This window comes from Nannobrachium achirus (assembly GCF_963921795.1).
Source record: "Nannobrachium achirus genome assembly, chromosome: 4".
Taxonomy (NCBI): Eukaryota; Metazoa; Chordata; class Actinopteri; order Myctophiformes; family Myctophidae; genus Nannobrachium; species Nannobrachium achirus.
This window is the reverse complement of record NC_137813.1, coordinates 22,718,278-22,745,896: the sequence shown is the minus strand read 5'-3', so window position 1 is coordinate 22,745,896 and position 27,619 is coordinate 22,718,278. Positions and strand designations below refer to the sequence as shown.

Sequence of the window (27,619 nt, the reverse complement as noted above, 5' to 3'; positions counted from 1 at the left end):
GGCATGTGAGAAATGAGGGGTGGGGTCTCCGCGTTGCCTTGGCGGACGAATAGGTACCGGGCCCGGCTCTCCCGGACGCTCCTAGCCCGAGTTACGGCATTTTATGTGAGCTGCAGTGGAGGGGGTCTTCCACTGGGGGCGCCACCACTTTTGCATCCGTTCTGGAGCAGCAGGAGTGGGTGGTCCCCAGGAATTCCCCGTGAGCAGCCCCGTTGGGGTGGTCATTTTTGCACATGTGGTCATTTTTTACACCTGGGGTCCCTGGAGCTCCGGGGGTCCTTGGAGGTTGTAGTTTGGCAGGTAAGGAGTGTGTGTGCAAAATTTGGCATGGATGGGGGCAACGGTTGTGGAGATATGAGCAGGACAAAAGTGTGACGTGTGACGGACTGACTCACTCACGGACAGCCCGTGGAGGTTTTGGTAGTAAATGCGACCTACGGTCGCAATAATTATCTTAATTCTGAAGGTAAGTTCATGTTTCGGTAGTGACATATTTTGGGAGAGGAAATATATTCCAAAAATGTATGAAAATACAATATGAAGATTGACTGTGCTTTTACTAAATATGTGTTCCTTAGAACTGGTGCTACATAGATATGGTCAAAGTTTTTCCAAAATAGCTTACAAATTTCACACAATTTCCAACTCTGAATTTTAACCAATTCGGTAGAATGCCTCATATAGCCCATTTGGACTAGGATCTCATCTGGCTAAACTAATGGACAGCTGGCCTAACAGTACCTCGTTTAAGTAAAAAAGGCTGTGTCTGTTTGAAAATGCATCATTTTTATTGTCATTTCCAATTAAGGGGCAAGAATAGCCAGCAGGAAATGTATTTAAACTCTGACGTACAATATTGTGCTTTAAAAAAAAGCTCTTTGTTACCACAAAATTGCTCTTAAAAGTGGTTTCATTATATTGAAACTTGGAAAGTGAACTATTGACTAGTTTGCATGATCTGGAAAAGGATGTGGTTTCTATACATTGTCATCCATTGACATCCTGTATGCATGATAAAATAGCACAGGTATAAAACAAGAGGGTATTTAATTTGTTACATTGTAAAGGAAAAATAAGCAGTTGTCAAATATATTAGTCTTTTGTTGGTGATGGACAAAAAGAGACTTGGACCCTGACTATGTTTAGAAAAAAGTAGTCTCTATATCACTGCTTATGAATGTGTATGTACATGTCACACTTGCATACTTTTTCAGTCAAATGTGCTTGACAGCCAAACAAACAGAAACACATCCATACAAATACACATACGTTCCTACAAGAACATACAGTAACAGTAAAACCAAGACATGCCTATTTAAAGTGATCAATAAAATTGTTTTACAAAAAACAAAAAAAAAAAGAGACAATTAGAAAATAAAGACTTAAAATACACTTTAAAAACATGTCAGTACTAGAAACAATTTCCGGCGGCAAACAGCGGCTTAAATAAAACGTCCATTGTCCGAGTGCCACTTCTATAAATGGCATATCTGTCTGCTCGCATCGCTTCATTTGATGGCTAAAATGCACAAGGACTGGGAGAAAGAACGCTTGTGCTGTCCTCACTTGCTCAAAGTCCAGGCATGATGTAGGCAATGTTGTCCAATGTGTTAGACTGAAATTAAAAAGAGAAAAACATATTTAAAAATGTCAAAGCCACAACTGCCCTTTGGTGTATTTCTTGGGGCTACATACATATGATAAATTATATTTGCCTAAACTAATCAGCATTTTTCATTTAAGTTTTACATATAGAGAAACGAAGCCATGTCGTCATTTGTGCGTAATGACGCCCTCTAGGGGGTTCATGCTGGTATTGTTTTGTATTCAAATCGCCATTGGGAAATTTGCGATTGCCGCATATAAGGACTGTGTTAAAAAAATAAACACACCGTGTGCGCGTTTCTGTCAGCGGGGGGGTTCTGCATAGTTTATGATATTCATTCATATCTGATATAGCCTGTTGTCAGAGAAAATGTAATCAACGCTGTCCTAAATGTTGGAAACTACAGAGAGACACTCGTGTCTGGGACAGACTGTCGCTGAGAGCATGTCCGCGCACATGGTGTGTTTATATTTTTAACACAGTTCTTATATGCGGTGATCGCAAATTCCTCAATGGCGATTTGAATACAAAACAATACCAGCATGAACCCCGTAGAGGGCGACATTTCACGCCATTTCACGGAAGTGACATCACACTTCGCTGCTGAATAGACCAGGGGTCTTCAACAGGGGGTCCTCCAAATTGTTATGTGATAGAAACGTTTTTTCTCCTTTTTTGTATATGAACTGCTTGAACCCTAGTGTCCATATTTGATGAACTTAAGCCAAAAATAGCAGATCTACAAGCTCACAACGCCTCGCGTTTGTGGGGGTCCCTGCTTCATCTCTCTCAACTTAGGGGTCCTTGGCCTGAAAACGTTGAAGACCCCTGATATAGACTTATTATGAAATGTCCAGAAACAAGTGGACTGGCAGTCTTCTCGCTGCATCCCATTATGTATGTCCAAGTTCGATCTCATTTCTCTCACATACTTGAACTTAGGGGGTAGGATTCTGTATTCTGCTAACCACAAAGCAGCTCTAATTTTCCTCCAATCACTTTGTTTTGTTTCAGAGGACAGAATATGGTAAGCACATAATGTAGTTACACTGCTGTGCGAAATGAGAAGCAGGCAGCGCTGAAGACAGCAGAAAGACGGCATATACACCGCTAAAAACTGGAACACAAAATTGGTCTGTTTGACTTATTTATTCAAGTACAAGCAGACACGCAAACCTCTGAATTTCACTGAGGAGGGCCCTGTCAACTGTGGATTTGTTAGTGTGCTCCCTTAGACATGTGTTTCACATTGGATTTAGTACATGTTGACAGGGAGGGAGGTTGCATAAATTTGACAAGTTTCCTATTAGCATCTTCACTCTTGAATTTGTGGTGGTTTCAACAATGGCATCACGAATGAGTGCCAGTGTCTTAAGGGAATGGTTGTGACTTTTTCGCAGTGCGCCCGACCCATTCAAAACTGCCAAATCCCCTTTTCACATGTGTGCTTTTGCCTTGCTTCGTTCCGAAGAAATTTGGAAATTGGATACGGTTGGCACGGGATTTGGTTATAGGCTGAGACGTTAAGTTGTTTTGTTTGCATGGAAGGATTGGGCCCATGGGAAATGACAAGGTTGAATATAAACCAAAGTGGTTGTGGAGCTGAAACTACTAGATCGGCGTTCATGTTATATGAAGATACCAGTAACGTACCAGCACAGTGCGCGGACATCCGTTGAGCTGTGGAATCTGTGCTGTGAGACACGTCAACGGCCCCAAGGCGCACAAGATGGAGTCTAAGAGGACAGACAAACTTCCTGACACTGCAACCATCCCCTAAGAAAGGAAAGAAAAAGAAAATGGGTTTTGCTGCACAAATAATGAGATTTGGTATATAATGTGATTTGGTATTATATTAATGTCATGGGAAGTATGATCTTGACACGACAGAGATCCAGAAGCCCAAGGAAGACATCCTCACACAATTTAACCACACCGGGTTGTTGTCTAGAGTAGTAATGTCAACTCCATAAAACTTAAAAAGTACCAGATCCTGGCCTTGCCTCCAAAAATAAGATGCAAATTCCACCTTTAAAATGTGATACAATGTGTCCACTTCCCATAAGAGCTTGCCCTTGTGTGTACCCTTCTATTTGTGTATTGTCTGTCTTCATTCAAACCTCAGTTTCTTGTAGCCGATGGCCAATGAGAGACAGGGATTCTCCAAGTAGCTGCAGGTGAGCTGCTGCATCGATGGGATCAACATCAGGGACTCGCGCCGGTGACAGGGACACACCGGTGGACGCTCTCGAAGGGGACACCAGTCCTGTCGTGATTCCTACACCTTTTATTGAACCTGAGACACAACTCAATCAATCAATCTTTCTTAACACTTGGAAGTGAGTTTCTAGTAGAAATGAAGAGTTCAGGGATGATACCTTTGCTTTTTGCATCTGTGGAGGTCTTGCGTTTGACCGTGGTGGCCTCTGCTTTGTTCTGTTTGTGCTGCAGATACTGTGCTTTCTGCCTCCACACCTGAGCAGAGAGAACAGAAGGGGGCATTTTACATACCAACACCACAAACCCAAACAACATAACACTAAGGGCACTTCCAAAGATATTTCTGACTTAAAAGCATGAACTAACTCACCAGTTTATCTTTCTCAGGCATAGCTTTCCATACCTCTGCAAGCTTTTTACTGAGCTCTCCAAACACTGTAGATCAGAAATACAGACGGATTTAGTGCCAGTTCAATGGATTACAATTTATTACAGTTAAAGTTCCAGTCAGTCCTTCTTTAGTTAATTGTACATCTAACAAGTTGTCAGATATATTTAGATATTCTTACTACTACTTAATACTAGTTTTGTATGATTTTAAAAAAAAGATATACATTACATGTTAATAACAAATTCAATGTTTACTTTGTTTATTGGGCCCAGCCTTAAGTCCATGACCTCCAAGTCCTGGCTGCTCTGTGTTGATGTTGACACGGTACTCCTTACAGAACACCTGGTAAGCCGTCGTAGGTGCTGTTCGCTTAGGTTTCTTGGGCTGTTTGAATTAAGGCAGAGGAATATGAGATTAAAATATTTATTTGTCATATGAAGTGAAATGTTGGGTCAGGGTGTGACAGACTATGCCAGACTGTGCCAGCAACGATATGTGTCCATAGCAGATGATGCTGAAACACTACAGGCTCTGCTATTAAAACATGTAGAAAAAGAAAAATAGTTAACCCCTCTATTGACGGTACATAACAGAGGGCTTAAAAACCACTGACTAAGCACTTTAGCTCTCATGGCCTTCATCAGGTTAAAGCCTATAATAATGCATACTCTGTGGGATGACAATGCTCGATCTGGTCTTGATCACAAGCGACACTATCATGCAATGGAATATAAATAAAATCACAATCACACACACACACACACACACACACACACACACACGCACACGCACACATAGAGTAGATAAATAGTTTTGTTGTATGACTTGTTGTGAATTGTACATAGACCCCTTGGGGTGAGGTTGCACTATAAATAAAAAAGAAACTGAACTTAACTGAAACCGAATCGACAGAATAATCGCTAAGAAGATAATGGATAGTTGCAGCCATAGAACTGAGTCGACTATGAGTGGCTCCAAATGTGGCTTTAACGTTACCTTATCTTTGTCCTTCTCATGCTTCTCTTCCTTCTTTTTCTTCTTTTCCGTCACAGTGTCGTTACCTTGATGGTGGTGTGGCGGAGCAGGGGGGGCCATTGCATACATAGGACCCACATGACTGTGGGTGACCGTGGGATGGGAGTGACTGTGACCTCTGGAGGCATCTGGATGAGACCATGTACAGGAGAGATGTGAATTATAACGCTAAAGACACAAGTTTAAATACAGAATCTGATCTCACTTCACAGATACTGAACCAGTTACTACATTATGAGGATAATATACTGAAGCCAAAGGTTCTTTGCTTTTCTTGCACATGTGTAGTTTAAGCCCAGTGTTTTGTCCATCTGTTGTTAAATATTTGTTCAATTGTACTTTCATTTACCTGTATCTAAGTCTTAAGCTAGAGAAAGGACTACGTTTCTTCTAGAGGATAAATCAACATTTATCTTACATGGCTTTGTTGAACACTTATTTTGTCAAGTGGGAAGGGGGCTTTAGACAGATGCTAGGTTTTAGGTCTACCAGCTATGCTAGATACTTTATACCATTGCTCTAAATTGTTTTCACTCTATTTACTTGACCACCATGTTTAGGTTGACTAGAGTTCATGCTGTTCATACTGAACTTGCACTTAGTAAGTAGCTCTAGAATAGTGCTTGCTCATTACCTAAATAGTATTTATAAAATGTAATACTCCATTCTCATCAATGAAAGCATTCAGCTATGCTGTGTATTTCTGCCAATAAGGGAAAGGAGTTTACGTTGCTATGAAAGCTGTTAGTGTATAATAGTTGAAAGCACTAGTTTTTTCTGCATACAAGTTAATAATAATAATACATTTTGTAAAATCAATCTTGTGTCAAGGGTCCTGCTTCACCCTACTGGGGCTTATTCTGCAATAAGGTCACTGTACATAATCCTTGAAAGCAGGGCTCTTCAACGTTTTCAGGCCAAGGACCCCTTAGTTGAGAGAGAGATGAAGCAGGGACCTCCAAAATCTGTTTCATTGTTTGACAGCACGATCATCAGTGCATTTTGGATTCATGTTAATGTGTGTTTTCAGATATTTAACCACTTGAACTGTCAATAGTTAATAAATGTGACCTTTCACTCTGTTCTTAGTCTGCTCTTTTCCCCCTCTACACCAAAGCTCTTTGCCGAAAACAGCCAATCTACAAGCTCATAACGCCTAGCAGCACGAGGCGTTCTGAGCTTGTAGATCTGCTAAAGTTCTCAGAATATGGACACTAGGGTTCAAGTGGTTAACCTCTTTGTAGTCCGGGAGCCGTGGGGGTGAACGTGGATTCGCCTGTAAAAGTTTTTTTCTCAACTGATTCTTGTAGCTTGGGGTCACCTCTTAACACATCTACTGCCTCTTAATCTGAAGGTTGCTTGGTGCCTCGGCGCCACGTCGTTTCCTCCGTCGGCCGCCGCTATTATTTTGAAGGGCCGGAAGGGGGTTGTTTTTGTTTTTTTGGATTATCACTTGACGGCAACGATTACGTCATCTAGTCACATGACAGTGTGGGACAAGAAGAGGCAAGATGGCTGCGCCCTGCCTTGTGCCTTGTTTACATTTAGATCTGCTGCAAAATGTCTCAAAATGGCTATTTTGTTTAAATGAAGTTTCTTTATGGGCCTCTCCATTGACTTAACATTGAGGAGCTTCACTTCGCGTGCACGCCCAACGTGCGTTGTAAACAAATCGCCGACATTACCGATGCGAGCGGGACCGGAGCGACATTAAGTAATAATATCTTTACTGTATATACAGTAAGATTCACAGTCCTCACCGTCAACGGCGCCATGGTATTAACCCTTTCAATGACGGTGAGGACTGTCAACGGCGGCGAAAAAGTTAAGGATTCAAGATGATAACCAGTGATATCCATTGAGCATTTTTTATTATTAACCCCTTAATGCCTGAAATACAAGAAATCCACCCAGGAGGAAAATACCCAGAAAAAGTTTTTTTTTCTGGGTATTTAAGGAGGATCTGAGGGGTCTAACTAGGGGTTTGTCATGATGCTGAATCCATTGCAGGCATTTGTTTTGCACAAAAAACATTCTGTGGGCTAGAAATGGCCTCAGAAAACAATACACGTATGGGTGAGTATTCATGTTAGTCGAAGGCCTTAGGGTTTTTTTTCTCGTGCTAATCAGTCTAAAAGTGCAAAATTTTGCACAGATGTAGCTCAGGGCATGCTCTAATGATTTAGCTAGGGCGCCCGAGTCTGCGACATTCCGGGTCGCCACAGCGGCCAAATCAAGTTGGGCTCCCATCGACTTTAGTGATGAAAAGTGATGAGTCAGAGTTTTGTGGGTGCTGTGGTGACCCCGAAGGTCGCCGACTCGGGCGCCCTAGCTAAATCATTAGAGCATGCCCTGAGCTACATCTGTGCAAAACTTTGCACTTTTAGACTGATTAGCACGAGAAAAAAAAACCTAAGGCCTTCGACTAACATGAATACTCACCCATACGTGTATTGTTTTCTGAGGCCATTTCTAGCCCACAGAATGTTTTTTTGTGCAAAACAAATGCCTGCAATGGATTCAGCATCATGACAAACCCCTAGTTAGACCCCTCAGATCCTCCTTAAATACCCAGAAAAAAAATCTTTTTCTGGGTATTTTCCTCCTGGGTGGATTTCTTGTGTTTCAGGCATTAAGGGGTTAATAATAAAAAATGCTCAATGGATATCACTGGTCATCATCTTGAATCCTTAAGAGGTGACCCCAAGCTACAAGAATCAGTTGAGAAAAAAACTTTTACAGGCGAATCCACGTTCAGCCAAAAATCACCATTTGGCTCCCGGACTATTGGTGCCAATCCCGAGTTTGTATAGGTACCCTACCTGTGCCAACCCCGAGTTTCCCGAGTTTGGGCCGTTTTTGAAGAAAAATGTTTTTTGGACCTAAAAAAATGTATCAGGCATGATCGCGATATTGCATGTTTAACCCCATAACAAAACCCCATCTTTCAAACATGGCAGCCATGTTTGTTTACATAATGTAAAAACATAATGGCTGATATCTCATGAATGCCTGAACGGATTTCCAAGCAGATTTTTTTGTTTGAAAGCTGTGAACAGCGTGCACACACGTGGTGCATGATCTAGGCATGGAAGTGCATGATCCATGCACTATGAATTACATGACCGTTCACTCTGTACTTAGTCTGCTTGTTTCCCCCTCTACACCAAAGCTCTTTGCCGAAAACAGACAATAAACAAGCTCACAACGCCTCGCAACGCAAGGCGTTCTGAGCTGGTAGATCTGCTATTTTTAGCTAAAGTTCTCAGAATATGGACACTAGGGTTCAAGTGGTTAATATAAAAAAGGAGAAAAGAACATTCTATGACTCAAAAGATTTGGAGTAACCCTGTAGTAACTCTGAGGACCCCCTGTTGAAGACCCATGCTTTAAAGTCCTTGAATGAAGACGAGGTAATCTCTTCTACTGTATCATATTTACCCACCTCCAGATCCTTTACTGTGCTTCTTCTCTCTTCCACTCTTCTCCTTGTCTCTGTCCTTCTCCTTGTCCTTCTTCTTCTTACTCTTCTTGCTCTTCTTCTTCTTCTTGGACAGGTGTGTGTACGAGTCGTCTATCACCAGCTCTCCTGCCTCCAGCTCCCCTCCGGAGGAGGAGCTGTCATCTCCCATGCCACCTCCATAGTGACCTGATGAAGAGGACAGAATGAGCGCTGTATTGACTCAAATCTAGGAGCAACAAACCTTGGTGTTTTAAAGATTTGTTTTTTTGGGGGCTTTTATGCCTTTATTGATAGGACAGTAGACTGACCAACCAGGAGAGAGTACCCAATTATCATATACTGTATAAAGTGAGTGTTCCAGTTTTGTCTGCTCATTTCTTTGTGTCATCATTTCCAATTTCACTTTTTTAATCTGTATCATGACTGAGTTCTCTATCCCGATTGGATTTAAAAAAAAAATGTATTCCAATATAATGCATTTTCTGTTTAATAAGAGAGCTCAAACACTTTATAGCAATGAGTTGTACTACCTGTATAGAGCTATTTAACACTTGTTTTAACCCAAGAAAATCCCTTTTCATGTCATGATTGTAGTTTTAAGCTCCTCCTGAAATGGTATTTGGATGAAAATGACTTGCATATCTTTCTGGTTGCCATATTGTGCAATTTCCTACCAGGAGAAATGATGGATAAAACTGACTGACGGACAATCGAGAACACACACACACATGCAAACACACACACAAGATACATCCAAGTTAATGCCCTCTTACCTTCCACCTCCACTTCCTTCCCCACCACAGGCAGCGGATCTCGACTCTGCTGCACTTTCTTCTTTGGCGACTTGGCGGGTGGGGCGCCGCGCTCTCGATCCTTCTCCTTCCTTGCACCTCCTTTGGACGCGTGGGGTGCTGAGAACGGGGGGTAGCGGTCTGCCTCCTCTTTCTCCGGTGACATGATGAGCTTCATCTTCAGGCCATCTGCCTCGCGCAGCGTCAATGGCTCCTCCTTGGGGGCACCGCCGTGGAACAGGGACGATTTGGACGAGGAGTGCTTCTTGGAGGACGAAGATGAGGCAGGCACAGGGCGCGAGTGAGAGAGAGAGTGGCTCCCTTTGTTCCCGCTGCCCTCACGCTTGCGGTCCTTTGAGGAGTGAGAGGAGAAGGTAGGGTAGGAGGGCTTCTTGTGCAGGTGCGGGCTGGGTTCCGAGCCAGTGGCCATGGGCGAGGTGATGGCCTGCAAGAGGCCCATTGCTGTGTCTGTAGGGTGTGAGGAGCCGGCGGAAGGGGTGGAGAGTGGCGGGGAGCGATCAGCGGACTTGCGTTTCTTCTTATGGGGAGGTGGACCAGAGCCATCATGGTCTTACACAGTGGAAGGAACGAAGGAGAAAAAAGGAGGAGGAAAATACCACACAATCAGACAACTGATTCCATCAAAACAAAAACAAATTCAAGCGTCACAGTACGTTCCCTTCTCTCACCTCGGTAATAGTGGCCATCGCTGTGTTTTTTCTTCTTCTTGTGTGAATCGCCACCACCAAGAAGGAAAAGTTCTGAGTCCTGATTTAAAATAAGACAGTGTTATATTTAAAGGGATATTACACTTTCAAAAAAACTTTTAGGTCTAATCAGGCTTGTATGAACACCCTGAACAGTTTTTAATTTGCTTCATTCAGTATTTAGATATTTGATGTAAATGTTACCAGCTCCAACACGCCCAGGCCCTCTCCACATACACACCCATTGTAACTTCAAACTCCATTTTAACCATGATAGATTCATTAAAAACACACATTACTTTTTCTGGTGACTCATAATACCCTCCTAATACGTGAGCAGACTGTGTTTTTTCAATAACCTTTTTCTTTTATTTTTAATAATTCTTTGGGAAAATGGAAAACATTAAATACAATAATATTTTATTGAAAATAAATGAAAAAAGTTATTGAAAAAACACGGTCTGCTCACGTATTAGGAGGGTATTATGAGTCACCAGAAAAAATAATGTGTGTTTTTAATGAATCTATCATGGTTAAAATGGAGTTTGAAGTTACAATGGGTGTGTATGTGGAGAGGGCCTGGGCGTGTTGGAGCTGGTAACATTTACATCAAATATCTAAATACTGAATGAAGAAAATTAAAAACTGTTCAGGGTGTTCATACAAGCCTGATTAGACCATACAATGACCAAAAGTTTTTTGAAAGTGTAATATCCCTTTAATGGCTCACATCAGAAATCAGTGAGGTCTTTGAAAAATTGTGTGTAAAATCTAATCAAATCAAATCACGTTTATTTATATAGCACATTTAAAAACAACTTTCATTGTACCAAAGTGCTGTACAGACATTTCATCATCACAGCAATACAGCAACAGTAAAGGAAACATCTCTCAATGCATAAATCTCGATGCAAATGATTCGAGTTGATCACCTAGCCGTCTTTAAAGCTGCATAATGTAAATGAAAAGTACCTTGGGACGTTTCTTGGACGACTTGCGGACCTCAGCAGCAATCTCTTCTTCCTCTCTGAGCAGGTCCTTGTATGACCTCCGCTTCTCTCTCTGACTACGACCAGCCACAAGGCCCCTGTCTCCCTCCATACCCACGTCTGAAACAAGCAAACAATTGACCATAACAAAATGGTTAATTACACCCTATGCAGATTAGGCCCCAGTGATTAGCTACTAGTTCTTCTTTCTTAACTGGGGTACAGTTAGGAAAGCTTTGTCATTTTGTGGTGTTAACTGTATGGTGATATAATGATAAATTATTCAGAACAGCATATTAAATTACATTAGCAGTAATTACCCATCCCTCCGGCTCCTTTACCCTTGATCTCTTCAAAAGCCATATGACTTCCTCAACAGGATTTCTTGCTGCTGGACAACATGAAGACAGGGCAATGATCTGTTAACCAATTATATATGGTTATTTGGTTTAAAAACACACTGGTTTAAAACGCAGGTATGTAGGATGTGATTATGATATAATACAAGTTAAAGAAAATGACAATTGTGTCACTCAGTCAGACAACAACAACAACAGTCAGAAGAACACAGATTATTAAATCAAACAAGATGAAAACTTTGTAAATTGTGTCTTGAGCTCATAACCTACCATATCATACTCATCAGGACATATACTATTCCAAATAGTGATGAAGCCAAAAACATTTAGATTCCTACACAACTATAGAGTTCATTCCATCAGAAGTTGAGCTTAGCAGTGTGGAGAGCGACCACTTTGCAGGAGCATCTCTGTCTATCCAAGTCCAGAGAGACTGACGCTTAGTTTAACTGGCCAAAAAGACATAACCCCCAAAATGCGCTGCTTATTTCAGCAATGGTACCGGTTTATCGTTTACAAAACAGTACATAATTGATAGACACATTCCCGCCTCCTTTCGTACGGATACACAAACACACCCCCTTCCATTCACACTTTTGAGTTCTGAACTCCCAACATTTCCACGGCTCGCTCTGCCGCGGCTCAGTGCGCCCTGCTCCCCGGCCACGGCTGCAACCACAGCCCGTGGCTTTCAAACACCGACTAGGCCCGGTTCTTCAATAAGTGGACCAACACAGTGACTTTCATGCATTTTACTTCACAAAAGCCCACGTCCGCACCGGGGTAGCAGGGTATTTTTTTATAGAAACGCCAGGACATGTAAAATGCAGGAATTAATTAAATTGTACTACCTCTGTGGGTGCAACGTTTTACGCGGGTCCGGTCGCCATCTTTGATATTAGTGGGACAACAATGCGTGTAGACCTGGGGAGTGGCCTAACGAACGCAACCAATCAGCGTCATTCAGCATCAGAGATGAAGATAGAACAAGAACAGTGACTTTGAACAAGATGCTTAATAGTAACCCCATGTGACAGTACAGTATTTACATTTACATAGATTACAATGCATGGAAAACGTCAATGTAGAAATGTGTTCAAAACGTGGATAGACAAAGCAGACAGGACAAGTATTTCACAAATATATTTTAAGGTGGTTGATTTAACTCATTGATTTTAATCAGATCCATTTACAACAGTAAACATAATCATTACAGTCATTTACAGTCATTACAATCATTTACAGTACTGCTGTACACACACACACACACACACACACACACACACACACACACACACACACACACACACACACACACACACACACACACACACACACACACACACACACACACACACACACACACACACACACACACACACACACACACACACACACTACATATCCCCTACTAGATTCTGTTTCTGTAGACCACTGTTTCCCAAACAGTGTGTCGTTGCAGACCAATTGTTATGGGACACAAGTAACATACAGTAGCCCAAAAAAAAAGGGGGGGGAACAAAAATCTTAGATCTAGATTGAAAATCTTTAAAAAACAAACATCAATGTAAAACAATTCTTACATTTTCCAAAATGATTTCATAAATAAAATTGAAAAATCTAAAAATGTCCAATAATTAAGTAGCAGCTTTGCGTCCCTGTGTGAGCTTATAGATCTGCTATTTTCAATAGTTAGATTAGTAAATTCTCTTTTGGCTATTGAGCTAATACGTTTGGGAACCACTGCTTTAGACTGAGTGATGTGAAGCTGCAGTGCAAATAAGTCACCTCATGATCAGGGGTGAAGGTGACTTTAAGTTCTTGCCGGAACTACCAGAGATAAAAAATCAGGGACATCTCCTGGGCACACAGCAAAGCCCCACGGGCGCAGGCAAAGAATCTCTGCGGCTCAAACCCCACAAACGCCCAGAAATAAATAAAGAACTGCATTTTGGCACAGTTATACTGTACCTACCTATAACACACAATACAGGTCTTACACCTGCAAACAGACAGATATGGTAATGACATTACCATTACCTGTAGCAGCATTAACAAAGAAAGAAATACTGATTGCAACATTATGCAGTCATAGTCAAGTCACTATCATCTGTTGTCTTGTTCTCTTCTTTGAAATTAAATTAAATTTTATCAATGGTATAAATGTTGTTCAATATCAAGTGTGTGGTTTGGTTGAGGAGACAACAATTGATTGTTCAGGAATATTAAATCAAACCCACCCTTTCCAAGCATTTTTGCTGTAACCTCTATTCACTGCTCAGTGATCTGCTCTGGTGTAAAGTCCGCCTACTGCATCTGGTCATTTCCTCAAACACATAGGCATGCACAAAGGCAGTTTCCGTATCCGTCCTGAACCGGATCTACTAGTCTTGGAGGATATGCCTCGATACGTGGGCTTTTTGAGACACGGGTAACCTCTTCCATCTTTGCCTCTGGTTACCCATACTTGTGCAACTTCCTGCTATTCAGATTCTGAGCAGGGATGACTTCCGGCCCAGAGATATAATGGTTTCTGCCCAGAAGTTCTTCTCACCACTGAAAAGAACTTCTGGGAACTCAGATTATGGATCTACAACCTACAAAGCGTCCAATCAGATGTGCATTGTGCACGCATGCACACCAGAGACAGTGACATTGCAGCTCTTGACTGAAGAAAAAACTCTCCATGTGAGTAAAATAAACACAGTTAACATAACGGATTGTGTTGACACAAACACACTGGAGCGATTTAGAAGCAATTCCTAGGAAAACACTCATGTTGATTTAACATTAGTGCACGTGTTGCCACTGTTTTCTTGTTGGACATGCTTTCTTGCAGGTTATAACATGGGCTTTGGACAGTCCTCTCTTCATCCTCTTCTTACCGGAACAACGTTCCGGTGCAGAATCTTTTAGTGGAACACTGTGCCGGCCCACTTTCACTCCTGCATATGATCCACCTGAAAATGAAAAGCGACCTCGTGAAAAATACATATTTGGACTTTAGAATATCATCGCTGTCGGGCAGAATCCTTGCATCCCCAATTTCCCATATTTTATGTTTTTTTGTAAAAAAAAACTTTTTTGCTTCCATAAGAACACAGTTCAGAGAAAATGGCCTTCAAAGATGTGAGAATGTATTGGATTTGGCAGCGCGATGCGGCGGCGTTACCCTCTCGTGGGCCGGTGTAAACAGATCGCGGTCGGCGGCCTGGATGGAAATTTAGAGCGAGGCTTCAGTGAGGCCTCCGATTATTTAATTCATTTTATTAAAAAAGCCGATATTGTTCGGGATCGGCACCCCGGAATACGTCGCACCGCTGACAGCATAGATGGAGTAAAAATTGGGGGGCTCTAAACTTTGCATCTGGCCATTTTCAATGGAATAAATCGTCAGACCACGTAGAATGGCTCGTTGGAAAGCGTAGGACGAGCCAGGACCACCCACGTCTCTACAAGCAACTCAGGGTAAGTAAAATAGCAAAAAAAATATTGTATTGTATTGAAAAAAAGCTGAACTTGTTCGGGATCGGCACTAGAAGGGTTAACTAATCTCTCAAGAAAAGACTCAAGTCAGATTGGCTATTAGCTGACACCCAAAAATATAGCGAATGCAACCTTTCTCTTGCATCATTGTAATGTGTAAAATAGGACAGAAGGCCACCGTTAAACAATACGTCAGAGCAATAACTATCTCATTACCCGGTTATCAGCTTTTGTTTGTTTGTTCTATATTATAGCAGATGATGAATGTAATACAATGTGTCGACCTCCCACAAGAACATTTCCCCAGCCCTCGTGTGTACCCAGCATCCTGTATGTGTCTGTCTCCAAACAAACCTCAGCTTCTTGTAGACGATGGCCAATGAGAGAGAGGGATTCTTCAAGTAGCTGCAGGTGACAGGTGAGCTGCGGCATCGATGGGTGACAGAGACACATCGGTGGACACTATTGGAGGGGACACCAGCTCTGTCGTGATTCCTACATCTTCTATAGAACCTGAGACACAGAGAAAACGATAATGATTACACTACTTCAAACATAATGGTGCCATGAACGTTACTAGCCATTAATGGGGGCCATTGGCAAAGACAGGTTATCTTATGTAAAGTACCTGCATCGATGGGATCAACATCAGAGACTCGTGCCTGTGACAAAGACACACCAGTGGACACTATCGGAGGGGACACCAGCTCTGTCGTGTTTCCTACACATTCTATAGAACCTGAGGCACAGAGACAACCGATAATGATTACAGCTACTAAAACAACTAGACTGCACTCGGGCAAGGTGCCAAATTGCACCTTGTGGAATCAGACCAAAAGTGTCTTTGCAGCATTATCCATTTATTAGCCTCTAATCATCATCTATCTAATCAGTATCTTTTGCTTTGTATAGCCTACCTTTATATTCTTATCTGTTATCCTGACATTATGTAAGATAAAATAAGAGCTTTATTTATCCTACAAGGGAAATTCAGTCGCCAAGAACAATACAACAGTAAAATAGCATGATGGAAAGACATCAAACAAAACCTTTGGTAAGAGAAAATAAAAAAATACAAATATGACAGGTAATCTTATGTAAAGTACCTGTAGTATCAATGTGATCAGTATCAGGGTCTTGCACCGGTGACAGAGACACACCAGTGGACACTATCGGAGGGGACACCAGCTCTGTCGTGATTCCTACTCCTTCTATAGAACCTGAGACACAGAGACAACGATAATGACTACAGCTACTAAAACAATAATGGTGCCATAAACGTTACTGGCCATTCGATGTAGAGGCCATTGGCAATGAAAGGTAATCTAAAGCACCTGCATCGATGGGATCAGCATCAGGGACTCGCGCTGGTGACGGAGGCACATCGGTGGACACCAGCTTTGTTGTGATTCCTATGCCTTCTATAGAAACTGAGACACAAAGACAACCGATAATGATTACGGCCACAAAAAACTAGTCTGAACTCGGGCGAGGTGCCAACTTGCGCCTTGTGCAATCAGATCAAAAGCGTATTTGCAGCATTATACATTTATTACTTAGCCTCTAATCATCATCTATCAAATCATTTATCAGCCACTAAAACAATAACTGCGCCATAAACGTTAATGGCCATTAATGGGGGCCATTGGCAATGACAGGTGATCTTATGTAAAAAAGTACCTGCACAGATGGGATCAACATCAGGGTCTCGTGACGGTGACAGAGGCACATCGGTGGACACTATCGGAGGGGACACCAGCTCTGTCGTGATTCCTACATCTTCTATAGAACCTGAGACACAGAGACAACGATAATGATTCCGGATAGATAAAACAATAATGGTGCCATAAACGTTACTGGCCATTCGTTGTAGAGGCCATTGGCAATGAAAGGTAATCTAAAGTACCTGCATCGATGGGATCAGCATCAGGGACTCGCGCTGGTGACGGAGGCACATCGGTGGACACCAGCTTTGTTGTGATTCCTATGCCTTCTATAGAAACTGAGACACAAAGACAACCGATAATGATTACGGCCAATTAAAAAACTAGTCTGAACTTGGGCGAGGTGCCAACTTGCGCCTTGTGCAATCAGATCAAAAGCGTCTTTGCAGCATTATACATTTATTACTTAGCCTCTAATCATCTATCTAACCATTATCATTTTCTTTGTATAGCCTACCTTAACTTTCTTATCTGTTATTCTGACATATGTAAGATTAGAGATGTATTGATCCCACAAGGGAAACTCAGTCGCATAGGAGAGTACAGCAGTTAAAGAATACAGATTACAGGGCAAGAAAAGAAAGTGATGTAGTTATAGCATGATGGAAAGACATCAAATCAAAACCTTTGGAAATGTGGCAAGAGGAAAATAAATAAATACAAATATCACAGGTAATCTCATGCAATGTACCTGTATCGATGGGGTCAGTATCAGGGTCTTGCGCCGGTAACAGAGGCACATCGGTGGACACTATCGGAGGGGACACCAGCTCTGTCATGATTCCTACATCTTCTATAGAACCTGAGACACATGGACAACGATAATCTGATAAAACAATAATGGTGCCATTCTTTGATTCAATTTAAAATTGTACATAGGTTGCATTTCTCCCCAACTAAACTCAATAAGATATTTCCAAACTCTTCTCCTATGTGTACGAAATGCTCTATTGATCAAGGAACCCTAGCTCACCAATTCGTTCAGTGTCATAAACTGCAACAGTTCTGGGGCCAAATATTTGACTTCCTGGCAAAGGCTTATGAAAGAGACTTTCCCCCTGACCCTTTAACTGCACTGTTTGGTGTAGTGGCTCCAGGTTGGGCTCACAGCAAACATGAGGAGCAGGTCATTCAGCTTTCTACACTATTGGCCCGGAAATTAATCCTACAGGCATGGAAATCTGAAAGGTCCCCAACGATCAACATGTGGATAAAAGAGCTGGGAGGTGTGCTGCATTTAGAAAAAATAAGGTTTACTCTGTCGAACAAAGAAGATGTATTTCAAAAAACATGGTTACCCATTATAGCTATGCTAGAGAGGATGAAGTGATCAGACAGTACTGAGCTGCCCCCTGGGGACAGTTGCTGTGACTGCTCATACTTTATTACTAATTTGTAAGGAGACGGATTGTGACATCGTCCCTATGGTCCTGCTGCTGCTGCGTTTCGCCATCTGCTGTGTTTTTCTTTTTGTCTTGTTTATTTTGTTTTGTTATGTTTTGTGTTGTAATGTTTTGTCTTTTCTTGGGGTTGTTGTTGTTTACATCTGTACATTTTGTAATAATTGAAACTTTGACACTTTTGTACTTGTTGAAAAGAAAAAAAGGAAAATCTAATAAACAGATATAAAAAATAAATAAATAAATGAACAGCAAAAAAAATAAAAAAATAAAAAAATAAACGTTAATGGCCATTAGTGGGGGCCATTGGCAATGAAAGGTAATCTTATGTAAAGTACCGGAAAGGTAATCTTATGTAAAGTACCGGAAAGGTAATCTTATGTAAAGTACCGGAAAGGTAATCTTATGTAAAGTACCGGAAAGGTAATCTTATGTAAAGTACCGGTACCGATGGGATCAACATCAGGGTCTTGTGCCGGTGACAGAGGCACATCGGTGGACACTATTGGAGGGGACACCAGCTCTGTTGTGAATCCTACACCATCTATAGAACCTGAAACAAAGAAAACAACAATGATTACGGCTACTAAAACAACTAGACCGCACTCGGGCGAGGTGCCAAATTGTGACCTAAGCACTCAGACCAAAAGCGTCTTTGCAGCATTATACATTTATTAGCCTCTAATCATCATCTATCAAATCATTATCTTTTCTTTTGTACAGTATAGCCTACCTTTACATTCTTATCTGTTATCATGACATTATGTAATAAGAGCTTTATTGATCCTACAAGGGAAATTCAGCCGCCAGACAGTACAGCAGTTCAATAATACAGATTACAGCCTGGGCAAGAAAAGAAAGTTCTGTAGATATAGCATGATGGAAAGACATCAAAGCAAAACCTTTGGTGAGAGTGGCAACTTACGGCAAGAGTGAAATTTAATGTTATTTAATGTAATTAATACAAATATGACAGGCAATCTTATGTAAAGTACCTGAATCGATGGGATCAGTATTAGGGTCTTGTGCCGGTGACAGAGACACACCGGTGGACACTATCGGAGGGGACACCAGCTCTGTCGTGATTCCTACATCTTCTATAGAACCTGAGACACAGAGACAACGATAATGATTCCGGATGATAAAACAATAATGGTGTCATAAACGTTACAGGCCATTAGTAGAGGCCATTGGCAGAAAGGTAATCTTATGTAAAGTACCTGCAACTGCGACAACGAGATCAACATCAGCGACTCTCGCTGGTGACAGAGACACATCGGTGGACACTATCGGAGAGGACACCAGCTTTGTCGTGATTCCTACACCTTCTATAGAACCTGAGACACAGAGACAACCGATAATGATAACAGCAACTAAAACTGGATCAGAAATTCCGACTTTTAAGTGCCAGTTCAATAAAATTAATTATAGTTAAAGGTCCAGTCAGTCATTTTTTAGCAAATTGTACATCTAACAAGTTATTGGATATATTATTTAGATATACTTCTTATAGTTTTGTATTATAAACATTCAGAGAAAAAACAGTGCCATTATATGCCTAAAATATTTGTACAATTTTACTTTCTTATCAGTTATCCTGACATTATGCTTTATTGGTCCCACGAGGGAAATTCAGTCGCCAAGGACAGTACAGCACTTAAAGAATACAGATCACAGGGCAAGAAAAGAAAATGCTGTAGATATATCATGATGAAAGACATCAAAACAAAACCTTTGATAAGTTGGCAAGAGGAAAACAAAATATATATGACATGTAATCTTACGTAAAGTACCTGCATCAATGGGATCAACATCAAGGTCTCGGGCCGGTGACAGAGACACACCAGTTGACAGAGACACACTAGATGCCCATCCTATGGGATGGGCATCCAGCCACGTGATTCCTACACCTTTTATAGAACCTGAGAAACAGAGACAACCGATAATGATTACTGCTACTGAAACAATAATTGCACCATAAACGTTACTGGCCATTAGTGGGGGCCATTGGAAATGACAGGTAATCTTATGTAAAGTACCTGAATCGATGGGATCAACATCAGGGACTCGCGCCGGTGACAGAGACAAACCGGTGGACACTATCGGAGGGGACACCAGCTCTGTCGTGATTCCTACATCTTCTATAGAACCTGAGACACAGAGACAACGATAATGATTCCGGATGATAAAACACTAATGGTGTCATAAACGTTACTGGCCATTAGTAGAGGCCATTGGCAGAAAGGTAATCTTATGTAAAGTACCTCCAACTGCGACAACGAGATCAACATCAGCGACTCTCGCTGGTGACAGAGAAACATCGGTGGACACTATCGGAGAAGACACCAGCTTTGTTGTGATTCCTACACCTTCTATAGAACCTGAGACATAGAGACAACCGATAATGATAACAGCAACTAAAACTGGATCAGAAATTCCGACTTTTAAGTGCCAGTTCAATACAATTAATTATAGTTAAAGGTCCAGTCAGTCATTTTTTTGCAAATTGTACATCTAACAAGTTATTGGATATATTATTTAGATATACTTCTTATAGTTTTGTATTATAAACATTCAGAGAAAAAACAGTGCCATTATATGCCTAAAATATTTGTACAATTTTACTTTCTTATCAGTTATTCTGACATTATGCTTTATTGGTCCCACGAGGGATATTCAGTCACCAAGGACAGTACAGCACTTAAAGAATACAGATCACAGGGCAAGAAAAGAAAATGCTGTAGATATATTATGATGAAAGACATCAAAGCGGAAAACAAAATATATATGACATATAATCTTATGTAAAGTACCTGCATCAATGGGATCAACATCAAGGTCTCGGGCCGGTGACAGAGACACACCAGTTGACAGAGACACACTAGATGCCCATCCTATGGGATGGGCATCCAGCCACGTGATTCCTACACCTTTTATAGAACCTGAGAAACAGAGACAACCGATAATGATTACTGCTACTGAAACAATAATTGCACCATAAACGTTACTGGCCATTAGGGGCCATTGGAAATGACAGGTAATCTTATGTAAAGTACCTGAATCGATGGGATCAACATCAGGGACTCGCGCCGGTGACAGAGACACACCAGTGGACACTATCGGAGGGGACACCAGCTCTGTCGTGATTCCTACACTTTCTATAGAACCTGAAACACAGAGACAACGATTAATGATTAAAGGCCCTTTTCCACCGGCAGCGATAACGATGACGATAGCTATAAAATATCACAGCGATAATTATGCCTTCACATTGATGTCCGATAAAGTTATCGGACATCAATGTGAAGAGGCGCCAATTAACAGCCGCTCGCGCAGAGCGCACCTCGAGCTGTTTGTCAGAGACCCAGTTCCATATCACTGTGATCTTAACCACATCGTTGTTGATCCTAACGATGTAGTTGTCGCCTATCGTTGTCTGTATCGGTGTTGAGTGGATGCTGCCGATCAACTTCAATTGAAAACCCATTTTTTTTAAATCGTTATCGTCATTGTTATCGCTGCCAGTGGAAAAGGGCTGATAAAACAACTAGACTGCACTCGGGCGAGGTGCCAACTTACGCCTTGTGCACTCAGACCAATAGCGTCTTTGCAGCATTATACATTTATTTGAATGTAGGAGTCTCAGAATTCATGTTGGAGAACCCAGACGTATCTGTGATGTCAGTCATCTCTAAATTTGGGCATTGTTTCAGCCTACGGATGTTACCATGGTGGGGATGCATGCATAGTACAGGCGGCAGTATCAGTGATGTCAGAAATCTGCGCACTGTTTCACCCGTTTATACCCAAATACTGTATGGTGTTCCATGTCGTGATCAGGCCAGTATGTGGCATCAGTACTATGACATCAGAGTACTGTAGACAAACATTCTGTAAACTAATAGTTAGATATGACAGATAATGTTATGTAAAATACCTGCATCGATGGTATCAACATCAGAGACTCGCGCCGGTGACAGAGACACACTGGTGGACACTCTGGGATGGGCAACCAGCCACGTGTTTCCTACACCATTTATAGAACCTGAGAAACAGAGACAACCGATAATGATTACAGCTACTTAAACAATTTCCTGCTGTGTCACTAGTTCAACCTTCTCTTCCTCTTCGTCACACTCTCCATCCCCTCCCTCTCAGTCCTCTACTGGTAGTCTGGCCCTTATACCTCTCGTCTGTCTCCTTGAAGGCCCTGAGGGCTCTCTCGTGGTTGTTCTATTCATTCTTTCTGTATTTACTGTCGCTTTGTGTTGTAAGGGCAACATTAATGTTACACTAACAATCCCTCTACTGGTGACCATTATACCACATGATGCTGACCCAATGACCTTAATTCCCAATCTAGAAGTTTTACAAGTTTACAAGGTAAATTAAAATTAAGGACTTTGCTGTGCATGCATGTGTTGTCCGTTTCTGTGTATTGTTTTAATACACAGTAAAAGTCTCTTCAACCAGATACATTTAGTCTGGTACAATGGTAGATGATCATCTTTTTTTAACAATATATTTATTGAGTTTTATTTTTTATTTTACAGAGAACATCAAACATATTTTTGGTAGATGATCATTTATATTATACGGTAGTATCATTAGTCACGTTTGAATGGATCTGGAGTCTCCATTTCCTCTACTCCTCCCTCTGCTATCATAAGAAAAGAAAATAGTTATTATGTTTCGATATACACTGTATTGTGATGCATTGTAAGGGGTTCAAGATTATGGCCCAACTAGAAATTGTGATTATTATTATTATTAACTTTGATAATAATGTTTTGATATTTGATCACATTTTGCAGAATAATCTTGACATTTAACATTCTTGTGACAAGTAGTTAAAATGACTGCTGTGAAAAAGGTCTATTTCACTGATTCATAACTATTGTGAGAGCAATGTTAAACCTAACTTTACAGACCCAAGGAATTCAGTGTGTCAAGAGATCACTAAAACATTTAAGTTCATAGTAGGAACATAGCCGTTGAAAGTGAGCTATTGTATGTCAGATCTTCACATCCTCACAATAGGAATAGAATAAATAAAATGAACCCATTTAGGCCTAGAATTATTGAATGCTTTAACTATAAAAAGAATAGCAGATATACAGGCTCACAGCGCACTTCGAGCTTGTAGATCTGCTATTTCTCAATAGTATTTTTGAATGTATTTTTTAAGCGAACATTTGTAAGACAAATTTTGCTTCTGGGGACATCCCTGGAACTAAATATTTTGAGAAGGGAAACATAGGGTTTTCCAAAAACCTTAGAAGGATTTGGAATATTCAAAGAATTGCAAAAATGTTCAAGATTTTTCAAAAATAGCAGATCTACAAGTTCAAGCACAAAAGAATGCGTAATAATGCGTTCCCAGTCTAAATGGGTTCCCAATCTAAATGGGTTAAACCCCCTCCCCCTATGAAGAACATTCATGGGGGGCCTGCAGTGAATCCTTGTACCCAGGGCCCAGAAATTGGTGCGACACCCCTGCTCACAATAGGAATAGAATAAACTAAATGAATTGAACAGCACTTCAAAACACAATGTGAGCGAATTACCCAAGAGCCTCTCTGGTGTAGAGAACCTCTGCGGTGGAGGTATTCTGGAAAGGCCTTCTCCTCCCAGTTCTTCGCCTTCCTCCCCGTTCTCCTCAATGTCAGTACTACTACTGTCAGTGTCCGGAGACAGGTCAGCATACTCCATCATAACCGCCATCAATGATGATGGCGGTGTGGCGCTTGCTTCCATGGCGACAACTTGAGTGAGCTGAGGTTCGTCCTCCTCAAGATCTGAATCACTATACGCTACCAAACTTTCACATGTGTCAAAAACAGTCCCTGTGAGTCGGACTGTATCGACAGGGACGACGATCTCATCGTCTGTGACGATCTCATCGTCTGTGACGATCTCATCGTCTGTGACGATCTCATCGTCTGTGTCGCTGTCTAAACACAGGTTGCTAGACGGAGCGGCAGACATGGATTCAATTCCGCCAGAGTTTGAAAGGACTGAGCGGCTCGCTTCCAGTTTAGAGCTGGCGTCCTTTGGCCCATTGTCAACACATTGTACCTTCTCCTCAACATCTGTGTCACTGTCTGGATGGTAATCCATGGGCTGCTTTGAAGTGGTGCTGCTCTCGTGATGAGGCATGGGTGAACTGTTGGTGGCTGTCTCCGACACTATTTCACTGTCGGTGTCACTGTCCTCTGCAATCATCAAGGACGATGATACACTAAAGAAAGAAAGACTGTCCTCTGCAGTGAGGCCTGTGGGCCTCACGTGATTCTCGTCTTCCTCGTCGGCATCCGTGTCGCTGACGATGCTAAACTGGGACAGCTCCGCTGGGGGGTGGGCTGCTGATGATTGGGAGGCCAGTAGAACCGCCCGGTACTCTGACTCTGAATCGCTAGACCAAACTAGATGAAACACAAAACAGACATACTGAACACTGTGTAAACTGTATATAAAACAACAGTCTTTCCCCGCCACTGGCCATTAGTGGGGGCCATTGGCAATTGACAGGTAATCTTATGTAAAGTACCTGGGCCGATGAAATCAGTATCAGGGTCGTCGACATCCGTGTCGCTGACAATGGAGAACTGGGATTGGGACAGCGTCGCAGGGGGGTGGGCAGCTGGTGAATGGGAGGCCAGTAGAACCGCCCGGCATTGTGACATCTTCTTGTCTCCCTCCTCGTCAGTGTGACTGTCCAAATCGCTAGACCAAGCTAGATGAAACACAAAACAGACATTCTGAAGGCCTTATAAACTGTATATTTAACAGTTTACCTACCAACAGTCTTTCCCCGCCACTGGCCATTAGTGGGGGCCATTGGCAATGACAGGTAATCTTATGTAAAGTACCTGCACCGATGAGATCTGCATCAGGGTCTCGCATGGACATCTTCTTGCCCCCCTTCTCGCAATCACTGTCCAAATCGCTAGACCAAGCTAAGATGAAACACAAAACAGACATTCTGAACACCTTATGAACTGTATATTACACAGTTTATCTAACAACAGTTTCTCCCTGCCTACCTGATCTAGGCCATCGTTACTGGCAATGACAGGTAATCTTATGTAAAGTACCTGCACCGACGTCATCAGCATCAGGGACAGGGTCTCGCCTGGACATCTTCTTGTACCCCTTCTCGCAATCACTGTCCAAATCGCTAGACCAAGCTAAGATGAAACACAAAACAAACATTCTGAACACCTCATGAACTGTATATTACACAGTTTATCTACCAACAGTTTCTCCCTGCCAGCCTGGTCTAGGCCATCGTTACTGGCCATTAGTGGGGTCCATTGGCAATGACAGGTAATCTTATGTAAAGTACCTTGACCGATGGCATCAGCATCAGGGACAGGGTCTCGCCTGGACATCTTCTTGTATCCCTTCTCGCAATCACTGTCCAAATCGCTAGACCAAGCTAGAAGAAACACAAAACAGACATTCTGAATAAGGCTGGGCAATATATCAAAAATATAGGTATCGACATGCAAGGTATACCCTCTCCACCACGCACCTTGTCGTGGTGGAGAGGCTTGCGTACTCCAGTGACCCTGAGAGCTATGCCGGAGGGGGTTCATACCCCTGGCAGGTTTAACCAAACCGGACAGGTCAAGGGGGTGGAGGTAGACAAAGCAGTCCTTAACCAAACCGGACAGGTCAAGGGGGTGGAGGCAGACAAAGCAGTCCCTGGTCCTCCATCCTGTAAAAAAGAGGTAGTTACAGAAACACTGACAAACCAAATCACACACCTGGCGGAAGAAGGCGCTCCAGCAGGGGAGACTATGACGCGCCCCATCCAAACCCGCAAGGACGCTGGGAAGCCGACACAACTTCTGACGCCAAGAAAATCAATTCTTATGGGAACATGGAACATCAGAACCATGTTCCAGGCTGGCAAGGCTGCAACAATCTCCAAAGAAATGGAGCGCTACAATCTCTCAGTCCTGGGACTGGCAGAAACAAGATGGACACAGTCGGGGGAGGTGAAATTGGCCAGCGGGCAGTCCATAATATACTCTGGACATGAAGAGGAGGGGGCGATTCATACAGAGGGAGTGGCCATTATGATGACAAAGGATGCTAGAAAGGCTCTAACTGCATGGAAACCAATCAGTTCTCGCATCATCTCCGCAACCTTCAACACCAACAACAGCAGAGTGAAAGCCCACATAATCCAGTGCTATGCACCCACCAACGACGCAGATGACGAGGTCAAGGCAAGGTTTTATGACAGCTTAAACCATCTACTGGATAGTATAGGAGCCAGAGACCTTGTTATCCTAATGGGGGACTTTAACGCCAAGGTTGGAGGCCAAAATGAGGGATACGAGGCAGTGATGGGAAAACATGGAGTGGGGATAATGAATGAGAATGGTGAGTTGTTTGCAGAGACCTGTGTCAATAATAACCTAGTGATTGGGGGTAGTGTATTCCCCCACAAGACGATCCACAAAACAACTTGGGTGTCACCAGATCATGTCACAGAAAATCAAATGGACCACATCTGTATTAGCAAAAAGTTCAGAAGAGCCATGGAAGATGTTAGAACAAGAAGAGGGGCCTCAGATCACCATCTCCTGGTAGGGAAATTCAAGCTAAAGTTGAAGAGATTCCACCGGGCCAAAAGCCAAAGAGCAAAATTCAATATTGAACATCTCAGCAACGCTCAAGTTACTAAGCAGTTCAAGGATATCCTCTCAGAGAAAAACACAAAGCTACAGGGAGGATGGTAGATGGTAGGATGGACAATAGATGAGGAATGGGAGCACTTAAAAGCCGCTTGGAGCGCAACATGTGACGAGGCCTTGGGGAGAAGATCCCAAAAACACAAGGAATGGATAACACCAGAAACCCTCAACATAATCCAGCAGAGGAGAGAGCTGAAAGAAAAAGTGCCATAAAGAAGTGCGACAGAACATCAGGAGGGACAAGAGAACGCAGGTAGAGAGACTAGCCAAGGCGGCAGAACTTGCAGCATCTCAAAGGAACATGAGAGAACAGTATAACATCACAAGAAAGCTGTCAGGGACATATCAACATAGCAACAAACAAATCTCAGACAAGAATGGCCAACTGCTTTCAACCCCGGAAGAACAGCTCGAAAGATGGGTTGAGCACTTCAAAGAGGTTCTGAACAGACCACCACCAGCAGAACAGCCTTATATTCTCCAGGCCAGGATACCGCTCAAAATCAAGTGTGACAGACCAACAAAAACCGAAATAAAAGCTGCAATCAAGCAACAGAAAACCGGCAAGGCTGCTGGTCCCGACAATATTCCTCCTGAAGCCCTCAAAGTAGACATAACCACATCTACAGACATGCTCTACAGCCTCTTTATGAGAATTTGGGATGAGGAAAAGACACCTACAGAATGGGCAGAGGGACACATAGTGAAACTGCCAAAGAAAGGTGACCTAAGGAAAT

At 42.2% G+C, this 27,619-nt stretch overlaps 1 protein-coding gene across 1 annotated transcript; it reads right to left on the bottom strand.

Annotated features, from left to right (window-relative positions):
• Positions 1 to 812: 812 nt before the first annotated feature.
• Positions 813 to 12,462, bottom strand: hmgxb4a (HMG box domain containing 4a). Its single transcript, XM_080724486.1, has 13 exons — positions 12,413 to 12,462; positions 11,523 to 11,621; positions 11,186 to 11,322; positions 10,196 to 10,274; positions 9,489 to 10,076; positions 8,698 to 8,901; positions 5,214 to 5,380; positions 4,472 to 4,601; positions 4,197 to 4,261; positions 3,985 to 4,081; positions 3,727 to 3,902; positions 3,260 to 3,382; positions 813 to 1,615 (listed from the first exon to the last, which is right to left on the bottom strand). The coding sequence occupies exons 2-13, from the start codon at positions 11,563 to 11,565 to the stop codon at positions 1,571 to 1,573; spliced, it is 1,854 nt and encodes a 617-aa protein (XP_080580612.1). The 5' UTR covers positions 11,566 to 11,621; positions 12,413 to 12,462; the 3' UTR covers positions 813 to 1,570.
• Positions 12,463 to 27,619: the final 15,157 nt, after the last annotated feature.

Coding starts and splice junctions, on each gene's coding strand:
- hmgxb4a (XM_080724486.1), bottom strand. CDS start 11,565: ATGGCTTTTGAAGAGATCAAGGGTAAAGGAGCCGGAGGGATGG. Junction 10,275..11,185: donor CGTCCAAGAAACGTCCCAAG/GTACTTTTCATT, acceptor ATTTTAAATCAG/GACTCAGAACTTTTCCTTCT. Junction 3,383..3,726: donor ATCGGCTACAAGAAACTGAG/GTTTGAATGAAG, acceptor TTCCTTTCTTAG/GGGATGGTTGCAGTGTCAGG.